The sequence below is a fragment of the Hyperolius riggenbachi genome, chromosome 9 (assembly GCF_040937935.1).
Source record: "Hyperolius riggenbachi isolate aHypRig1 chromosome 9, aHypRig1.pri, whole genome shotgun sequence".
Classification (NCBI taxonomy): domain Eukaryota; kingdom Metazoa; phylum Chordata; class Amphibia; order Anura; family Hyperoliidae; genus Hyperolius; species Hyperolius riggenbachi.
Window position 1 is genome coordinate 130,594,295 of NC_090654.1, and position 10,502 is coordinate 130,604,796.

At 48.6% G+C, this 10,502-nt stretch overlaps 1 protein-coding gene across 1 annotated transcript in view; it reads left to right on the top strand.

Moving 5' to 3' along the window:
• The first annotated feature begins 409 nt into the window (after nucleotides 1–409).
• LOC137533564 (SLAM family member 9-like) overlaps nucleotides 410–10,502 on the top strand; it is a 46,410-nt gene continuing 36,317 nt past the window's right edge. The window contains exons 1-2 of the mRNA XM_068254929.1: nucleotides 410–489; nucleotides 1,108–1,428. Coding sequence (XP_068111030.1) covers nucleotides 447–489; nucleotides 1,108–1,428 — 364 coding nt within the window. The 5' untranslated portion in view covers nucleotides 410–446. The remainder of the gene's footprint in view (nucleotides 490–1,107; nucleotides 1,429–10,502) is intronic.

Below are 10,502 nucleotides of genomic sequence, written 5' to 3' on the forward strand. Positions count from 1 at the left end.
TAAGTGTCCCTCTTTCTGATCTCAAAAAGTTGGGAGGAACACACCTTATATTATCTGTCTATGACATGTTTTTTTTTTCTTTTAATTGTTAAAATGTGGCCAGTAATCTATTGATCTTAATGTGCATGTCTGATATGTTGTATATGTGCCACAAGAAAAAGATTTAAAAACAAACAAAAAGTTGGGAGGTATGTGAATAGTCAGGAGTGTTACAGTATGTTTTGGTTTTGTAATCCGTGCTGCTCTTACTTATCCCTCTGGTTATGATTTTCAGTGTTGCTTCCTACTGTAGGTTGAGCTAACGCCTGTTGTGTTCTTCATTGCATTTCTGCATGTTCTGATACTTATTCCAGCGACATAAAGCAACCATTGTAACCGTGGAATAAACTTTCAATAGGGAAGTGAAATCTGTGAAGTATCATCACAGTCAGCACAGAATACCAGTCATGAGTTTGTCTCTCTTGCTGCTCCTGCTCTCCCTGCTACATAGTGAGTATCCGGATAGAAGTCTATTAGCTGTACTAAACTGTGAATACTATTACGTTAATCACCCTTCTGTCTCTGTTCATTTAGCTGGCTATCCGAAGTTTGTCTATAGCGGACCTCGGAATGGATTTCCACATTTTCTTGCACAGGTCCATCCTACCTAATAATCTACAAGTGTCCCTGCGTCCCATGTCTGTGTGTCAGTGCTTTTGCGCATGTCCAGCACTGACACAGCCATTGGGACAGGATGCAGGTGCCATTGGGCGGGCCAGCCGAGCGTGTGTGCGCGTGGCAGGCGTGCGTCCGGTGACCAGGTGCGTGCGTGTGCACGGCGGCCGAGTGCACGCCCGGCGTTTTTAAACGGGCTTAGGTCACTAGTATGTAAATAAATGTAACAAATAAAAAAAAACAATATCCTGAACATCATAACAAGTCACCAGTGCCCCGAGGATTCAGTCCTAATCAGCTATAGCTGAATTCATTTTTCACATGGTTTCATTTGGTTCATGGGAAATTTTTACAGATTTGATAATGTTAGAAAGTGATCAGCTAAAGATTGTATTTGGGTATGACCACTTTAATCTCTACCGAATCACTTTAATCTCTACTTTTCATTTTCAGGCATTCAGTCTACATTTCAGGACTGCAGACCTATGAAGCATTTGTCTGGTATGGTTTCAGGTGACGTCCTACTACAAGTCGATGAGGTCCAAATTAAGGACATTTCTTGGATTGTTAATAGAAAACACATTGCCACCACTAAGCCAGGGCAGCCTGTGGATATCAAAGCCCTACAGTTTAAAAACAGACTCTTTAATGGGACAAATGGTTCATTGCGTGTTACAAATTTGACTAATGCCGACCAAGGGGAGTTTGCAGCTAATATATTTCTCATGGAGGATGGAAAAGAATGCACCCTGCTCTACAACCTCACAGTGTACAGTAAGTCAATGTGTTACGTATGAAATTATCTTTTAAATATTTAAGGAGAGCTACTAATTTTGCATCAGCTGTAGGAAAGCAATATGCACAGTGATGCCAAATTCTTAAAGGACTACTCCAGCAAAAAAAAGTCAGCAGTTAAAATCTGACAGGTTTTAGGCTAGTCCATCTCCTCATGGATGATTGAGTAACCAAGCAGCTCAGGGTGACCCAAACTACTAGGAATGTATAGGGGGATAAAAAGGAACCAAAAAGCCCTCCTACTAAAAAAGCATAGTTTGGTGTAATTGCCTTCTTAAAACAGAAAAAATCTATTAACCCTTCACACTCTCGCATGCAACTGTTCAAACAAATGCATTCACAGATTTACTCATCCAGGCACAACTGTTATCCCTACAGCTAAGTTAAAAGCCGGGGTCTTAGTTCACAGAAGAATGCATTCTTATGCTTAGTCACCTATACTGCGCAGAAGTACCCAGGTAAACATAGGTGTCCTAACTCTAGCCCTGTAGGGATAACAGTTGTGCCTGGATGAGTAAATCTGTGAATGCATTTGTTTGAACAGTTGCATGCGAGAGTGCGAAGGGTTAATAGATTTTTGCTGTTTTCTAGCCACACCCTCTTCAGCACCTCCCTTTCCTTAACTTATTTAATGTCCTAACTAGATGTGATATGCCTGGATATATGTATTTTGTTCTTGTTACTGACCCCTGTGGCTAGGGTCTAATTTAGTGCATTCCCTCCTTCCCCTGTATGTGTTTGTCAGCATGCACACAGCTTATGCTGGTGTATGTGCATGGTGCACATGGATACATTACGTTAGCTCCCTTGTGCGATTGGTAAGATGCACTATCTGTCCCAGGAGAGGACGTCAGGATGTGTGCTCCTAATCCATTGATAGGTTTGATGCAATGAATGTGTTTGCATGTCTGCACTATGCATGTTACAGGGCTAGAGTTAGGACACCTATGTTTACCTGGGTACTTCTGCGCAGTATAGGTGACTAAGCATAAGAATGCATTCTTCTGTGAACTAAGACCCCGGCTTTTAACTTAGCTGTAGGGATAACAGTTGTGCCTGGATGAGTAAATCTGTGAATGCATTTGTTTGAACAGTTGCATGCGAGAGTGCGAAGGGTTAATAGATTTTTGCTGTTTTCTAGCCACACCCCCTTCAGCACCTCCCTTTCCTTAACTTATTTAATGTCCTAACTAGATGTGATGTGCCTGGATATATGTATTTTGTTCTTCTTAAAACAGAAGGAAATTTGCAATAATTCAGTTATAAATGAATATTTGTGGTTACCCACAATGCACACCTATGAAATATGCAAATTATCCCTTTTCGCCGTTAAGCCAAGCAAGCATCCAGAACCGCTGGTTTATAGCAAGCCTATAGCTTTAAGTTTTACACAGCCATATCAAACCCACATGTAGACAGCCTGTTTCGGACTTTTGGTCCTCATCAGTACATGGCAGGGATTGATAAGGCTGTATGAAATAGGGCTTGGTCGAGTACAACAGAGTAACCAAGCAGCTCAGGGTGACCCAAACTACTAGGAATGTATAGGGGGATAAAAGGAACCAAGCCCTATTTCATATAGCCTTATCAATCCCTGGAGGGGGAGTACACATGGGGGACCCAGGTGAGGGAGGGGGGGTCCTGCTGAGCTTAAGCTGGAGGGGGAGCGCACATGGGGGACCCAGGTGAGGGAGGGGGTGTCCTGCTGAGCTTAAGCTGCAGGGGGAGCGCACATGGGGGACCCAGGTGAGGGAGGGGGGGTTCTGCTGAGCTTAAGGTGGAGGGGGAGCGCACATGGGGGTCCCAGGTGAGGGGGGGGGTTCTGCTGAGCTTAGGCTGGAGGGGGAGTGCAAATGGGGGACCCAGGTCAGGGAGGGGGGGGTCCTGCTGAGCTTAAGCTGGAGGGGGAGCGCACATGGGGGACCCAGGTCAGGGAGGGGGGATACGACCCCCCTCCCTGCTGCTGTGCCCAATACCCCCTTCCTGCCCACTACCCCCTTATCAGTGGCGTTCCTACAATAGGGCGCAGGGGGGCGGGTGACAGCCAGCCAGGGGGGTGTCGCCACGACCCCCCATTGTTGCAGCCGCAGACAGTGCAGGAGGGGAAGAGCAGCGCTGGAAGGAGGGGTGACAGGGATAGCGGCGGGGAGGGGGGAAAGATCCCCCCCCTCTCTCACCTGGGTCCCCCTCCTTCCGCCTCTCTTCCCCTCCAAATGACAGCGGGGCAGCGGGCAACTTAGAGTAAGGGCGGGCGGGCAGAGACTACTCACTTTACTTCTGCGTTCCAGCAGCTGGAACGCTGGGTCGCCGTCACGTGCCTCTTCTGCGCCTCCAATGCTGTGACACGCATTGGAGGCGCAGAGGCACGTGACGGCGACGGAGCGCTCCAGCTGCTGGAACGCAGACGTAAAGTGAGTAGTCTCTGCCTGCCCGCCCTTACTCTAAGTTGCCCGCTGCCCCTGCTGTCATTTGGAGGGGATGAGAGGCGGAAGGAGGGGACCCAGGTGAGGGAGGGGGGATCCTTCCCCCCTCCCCGCCGCTGCCCCCATTGCCCCTCCTTCTAGCGCTGCTTCCCCCCTCCTGGAGCAGCTATACTGGGGGCAACTAAACTAGCTATACTGGGGGCATATATACGAGCTATACTGGGGGCATCTATCCTAGCTATACTGGGGGCATCTATACTAGCTATACTGGGGGCAACTATACTAGCTATACTGGGGGCAACTATACTAGCTATACTGGGGGCAACTATACTAGCTATACTGGGGGCAGTTATACTAGCTATACTGGGGGCAGCTATACTAGCTATACTGGGGCTACTATACTAGCTATACTGGGGGCAACTATACTGGGGCAGCTCTGGGGGCAACTATACTATCTATACTGGGGGCAGCTATACTGGGGGCAACTATACTAGCTAAACTGGTGACAACTATACTGGGGGCAACTATACTAGCTATACTGGGGCAACTATACTGGGGGCAACTATACTAGCTATACTGGGGGCAACTAAACTAGCTATACTGGGGGCAACTAAACTAGCTATACTGGGGGCAACTAAACTAGCTATACTGGGGGCAACTATACTATCTATACTGGGGGCAACTATACTAGCTATACTGGGGGCAACTATACTGGGGGCAACTATACTAGCTTCACTGGGGCAACTGTACTAGCTATACTGGGGGCAACTATACTAGCTATACTGGGGGCAACTATACTGGGGGCAACTATACTAGCTTCACTGGGGCAGCTATACTGGGGCAACTGTACTAGCTATACTGGGGGCAACTATACTAGCTATACTGGGGGCAACTATGCTAGCTAATACTTTAAATTACAGTTAGCTCCGCCCTCATCCGGTCATGACCACGCCCAATGTTTTGCCGGTTGTGGCCACGCCCATTTTAAAGGGGGGCTTGTCTTTTAATACCCAGCACTGGGTGCCAAATGCCCTAGGTACGCCACTGCCCCTTATGCGGCGTATGCTACGCCGTGGGTCGGCTAGTATATTATAATATGGTAGAGACATGACCCTGGTAGGGTCTAAACTGTTTGTTTGTCTAAAAAACATTTAAGAAGCCCAATAGTGATACAATCTTTTTTGTCCAGTCTTACCAAATCTATTGTAACGGTTGGTTACTGCAACTCAGACGTCTGATTATTAGGTGCTCTGCAGTATCACCAATAATGCGAGTATAGCTGATAAAGATACTGAGAGAGTTGTGTATTGGTGCAACTGTAACTTTATTATTATTGAGAGGCCTTACCAGAGGAGCTGGTAAGGTCCTAACAGTATACTGAATGTATAAAATAGCAAAGACCTTTCCAGAGGACTGGAATAGGTACAAACAGAAAGAGTAGAAATATACAGACTAGTCCTTCACCAGAGGAGCTGGCAAGGTACTAGTGGAGTGAGTGACTGTATAGACTTGATTAGACCTTTCCAGTGGAGCTGGAAAGGTGCTATCAGTCACTAATAAAGCAATAAGAGACTACCTCACCTGAGAAGCTGGCGAGCCAATAGTGCCTCACCAGTGGCGAGGGCCCACTGGTGAGTAGAAGGTCAGAAAAGCCAAGTTCAGCAACAGAGATGTAGTATCAGTACAGAATCGTAAGGCAGAAGGATAACGAGTAGACAGGCAAAGGTTCAGCAACTAGTCAGATAGGCAGAAGTACATAAACGCTAAGCAGAAAGCAAGGTCAGAGATATAGCCAGAATCATACACAGGTAATCAAATATAATTAACAATAATCCTAGTCTTGGTGTGAAGTCCTTGGTTTCAACACCTGGCACTAGTGTAAGGTCTGAGCGCTTACACAAAGTATTCACGACAGCAGACAGGGAATGAAGACTGGAGGCGTATGAAGCGGAGGTACGCTTCCAGCCACTCCCACCACGGAATCCGCCAATCCAAGCGGCGAGAGTCACCAGTGACGTCAGCCGACCGGCAGGTCAGCTGATGCGCCTTCTGCCCACATAAAGGTCCTGTCTCCGCGCGCGCCCACGCGAGACAGACACCCTATGAGCTGGAGACAACACCGTTCCCGGCGTGCTAGACACCAAGGGAACGGATAACACTTGAGAGCCAGGGAGAGAGGCGGCTGCAGACACCCCCTGCGAGTCAGCAGCCGCCATATCCATGCTTGTTACATCTATGTAGTAGTAGATGAGTAAACTGAGTGAATAGAATTTGAATGGATATTTTAGGTAGTCCCTCATATTACACAGAAACTGTAAGATTTGACAAAAAGATTGAATCATTCGTGGACACCATTAAACCAGGAACAAACTGTGCAGTTTAATAGATTAGACATTTACTTTTCTTTTTTTTTTTAAATAGAATCTAATAAGATCTATTAAAAAAATTTCAGCAGGTGAACACTAATTGGGAAAGGCTGTGAGATGAAGTGGGATAAAACATGAGGGATCCCGTCTGTCACGAGCAGCGTGAGAGTGAGGCTCTACTGCAATGTACTGCAACAAGGAGAGTTGCAGTAGGGAGAAGATCACACAGAGTAATTATGGGTAGTACTGTGCAAGCGCAAAAATTGTTCTGGCCATGGGAGTGCGATGGGGGCGTACGTGTGGCTGAGCTGCGCATGTGCGATAGACAGCGACTGAGCTAATGTACTGGGGCGGCCAGCGGATGATCCGAGCAGCCAGGAAGGCGGCAAGGGAGCTCACAGTCTGAAAGTGGCTGGAGGAAGCACAAGGTAAGTATGAATGCTTTACTTTAAGCCATCTCTGGTTTCCTTTATAGTCAGAGGTAATGGGCAAATTCATTATTTTTGGCGTTGTGCGGTGCACATGCAGATTTTCAGATGCTGTGCTTCCTGTGACTGGAGGGTGATACTTTTTGAAGGCAGGTTGTCACCAATTTCCTTGTCAACGCAGTCTACTGCATATGTTAAAGTATCTACAATGGTGCAGTGTAATTGCAATTTACCGTGCGCAGATCACATTGCACCAAGTGTAAAAGGAGTTGTCTCGAACCTCCGATTTTAGGTTTGCGAACCTCAAACATGAACTTCCGCAAAAGTTTGCGAACCGGCGAACTTCACGAACCGCCAACTTCAATAGGCAGGCGAACTTTCAAAACTACAAACACTAATTGTGGCCACAAAAGTGATAAAAGATGTTTCAAGGGGTCTAACACCTGCAGGGGCATGGCGGAGCGGAATACACGCCAAAAGTCCTGGGGAAAAATCCAGATTTGATGCACAGCAGGGTTTAAAAGCAAAAAATAACATTGCATTGCTAAATTGGAGGCCTAAAGTGCTTGAAAACATCTTGCATGTGTAGACATGGATCAGGTAGTGTAAGTAGTGTACTGCTTCACACTGACAGACCAAACTCACTGTGTAATGCACCGCAAACAGCTGTTTGTGTAGTGGCGGAAGTGCTGGACTGGTGCGCACCATGTCGAGAGTGCAGGCGTTGGCGGTTTTCAAACCCATATGGTCGGGCAGAGGTAGCTCAATGACAGAACAACAGTGACAGAGTCCAGCTGATCGTATTTGGTCTGTCCACAATGAAGCAACAACCTTATTATCTTGGGTCAGGTGTGCGCCCCAACACACTCATATAGGTCATTACTTCATTGTGATACTCAAGCCCCTTCACCACGGCAAGGTAACGATCACAAAGGGGAATTGACACATGTACATGCCTTTTGTTTTGTTGTTGCAGCCGCAGTGCAGCCAGAAAAATTAGGCAGGCATGTACACGCACCAGAAAAAAATATTTTTGTTTTTGTTAGCGGCCGCTGCTAGCAGCGCCCTAAACATTCAGGAATCCACCTGGAGTCCTGGACTCTGTTGGTGGTGGCGGAGAAGGCAGTCAAGCAGCCTGCAGGCAGAGATGCTGTGTGGGGTCTGATTTAGTCTTGGGGCAGGCAGTCACTCAGCGTGCAGGCAGAGATGCTGTGTGTGGGGACTGACTTAGTCTTCGGGCAGGCAGTAGCCCTCCGGGATCCATGCCTCATGCATTTTGATAAAGGTGAGGTACTGAACACTTTTGTGACCTAGACAACTTCTCTTCTCACTGACAATGCCTCCAGCTGCGCTGAAGGTCCTTTCTGACAGGACGCTTGAGGCAGGGCAAGCCAGAAATTGGATGGCAAATTGTGACAGCTCTGGCCACAGGTCAAGCCTGCACACCCAGTAGTCCAGGGGTTCATCACTGCTCCGATTGTCTACATCCACACTTTAGGCCAGGTAGTCGGCTACCTGTCGGTCGAGCTGTTGGTGGAGGGTGGATCCGGAATGGCTAAAGTGAGGCGTTGGACTAAAGAATGTCCGCATGTCCGACATCACCATGAGATTGCTAGAGCATCCTGTCCTTGCCTGCGTGGACATGGGAGGAAGAGGAAGATTACTGGCAGTGGCACCTTTATTCTGTTGTGCTGTGACATCACCCTTAAACGCACTGTAAAGCATAGTTGCCAAATGGTATTCCAAGCGCTGAATCCTTTCAGCCTTGTGGGTATTTGGTAACATTTCTGCCACTTTGTGCTTATACCGAGGGTCTAGTAGTGTTGCCACCCAGTACAGATCATTCCCCTTGAGTTTTTTTATACGGGGGTCCCTCAACAGGCTGGACAGCATGAAAGACGTCATCTGCACAAAGTCAGATGCCGCCGTACTAGCCATCTCGTCTTGCTCTTCCTCAGTGATGTCAGGTAAGTTCTCCTCCTCCCCCCAGCCACGAACAATACCACTGGTAAGGTGAGCAGCACAAGCCCCCTGGGACGCCTGCTGCGGTTGTTCTTCCGCTTCCTCCTCAAAAAAAAACCTTCCTCATCTGACTCCTCTTCCCCAGACGACTCCTCCTCCCCCCTCTGTGATGCCGCAGGTGTTGATGATGCCGCAGGTAATGTTTCCAAAAATTCTTCATCCTCCTGTTCCTGGTCATGCTCCTCTACAGCTTGATCCGCCACTCTACGCACGGCACGCTCCAGGAAGAAAGCATATGGGATCAATTTGCTGATGGCGCCTTCACCGTTTGTCACCTCCTCAAACGGACGCATGAGTCTGCAGGCATTACGCATAAGTGTCCAGTACTTCGGCCATAACATCCCCAGCTCCCCAGAGCATGTCCTTTCACTGTAGTTGTACAGATACTGTTTGACGGCTTTCTCCTGTTGTAGAAGGCGGTCTAACATGAGGAGCGTTGAATTCCAGTGAGTCGGGCTATTGCAAATCAAGCGCCTCACCGACAAGTTGTTTCTCCGCTGAATATCGGCCAAGTGCGTCATGGCCGTGTAGGACCGCCTGAAATGCCCACACACCTTCCTGGACTGCTTCAGGACCTCCTGTAAGCCTGGGTACTTAGACACAAATCTTTTGATTATAAGATTGAGCACATGTGCCATGCAGGGTACATGTGTCAACTTTCCCAAACTCAAAGCCGAAATGAGATTGCTGCCGTTGTCACACACCACGTTGCCAATCTCCAGTTGGTGTGGGGTCAGCCACTGATCCACCTGTTTGTTCAGAGTAGCCAGGAGAGCTGCTCCAGTGTGACTCTCGGCTTTGAGGCAAGACATGTCCAAGATGGCGTGACACCGTCGTACCTGCCATGCAGCATAGGCCCTGGGAGTTGGGGGTGTGTAGTTGGAGAGGAGATCGCAGCACCAGTAGAGTAGCACTGCCACTCAGACGAGGAGGACGACAGTGAAGAGAATGTAGTAGGAGGAGAAGGAGAGTAGGTGGCAGCAGGCCTGCCTGCAAGCCGTGAAGGTGTCACAACTAGGTCCGCTGCGCAGACACATACTCCCTGCTTCCCAGTGGTCACCAGGTTGACTCAATGTGCCGTATAAGTAATGTACCTGCCCTGACCGTGCTTGGCAGACCAGGCATCCGTGGTCAGATGGACCCTTGACTCAACGCTGTGTGCCAGAGATGGCACCAATTGCCTTTCTACATCACGGTACAGTTTGGGTATCGCCTTTGAGAAAAGTAAATGCGGCCTGGAATCTTCCACTGCAGTGTCCCAATCGCCACAAATTTTCGGAATGCCTCAGAGTCCACCAGCCGGTATGGTAGCAGCTGGCGAGATAACAGTTCCTCCAAGCCAGCTGTCAGACACCGGGCAAGGGGGTGACTGGCAGACATTGGCTTTTTCCGCTCAAAGATTTCCTTAATGGACACCTGGCTGCTGCTGCGGGCAAAGGAGCAGGAACCGCTCAAGGTGAGAGGCGGAGTGGAGGAGGGTGGCTGTGAAGGTGCAAGGGAGAAAGTGGCTGAAGATGCTGCACCTAAAGTAGGAAGAGGAGGCAGAGGGTGGCTTTGTGATTGTTTGCTGCTTTTCCTCAGGTGGTCTTCCCATTGCCGATTGTGCTTTTTCACCATGTGCCTTCGTAAGGTAGTGGTCCCTACGTGGGTCTTGGTCTTTCCACGACTCAATTTTTGGTGGCAGAGAGTACAGATGGCATTGCTCTCATCTGAGGCAGACACACTAAAAAATGTCCACACCGCTGAGCCCTGGGATGATGGCACTTTGGTGGTGGCGTCAGCAGCTGACGTTGAAGGGCATGTTGGCTGACTGT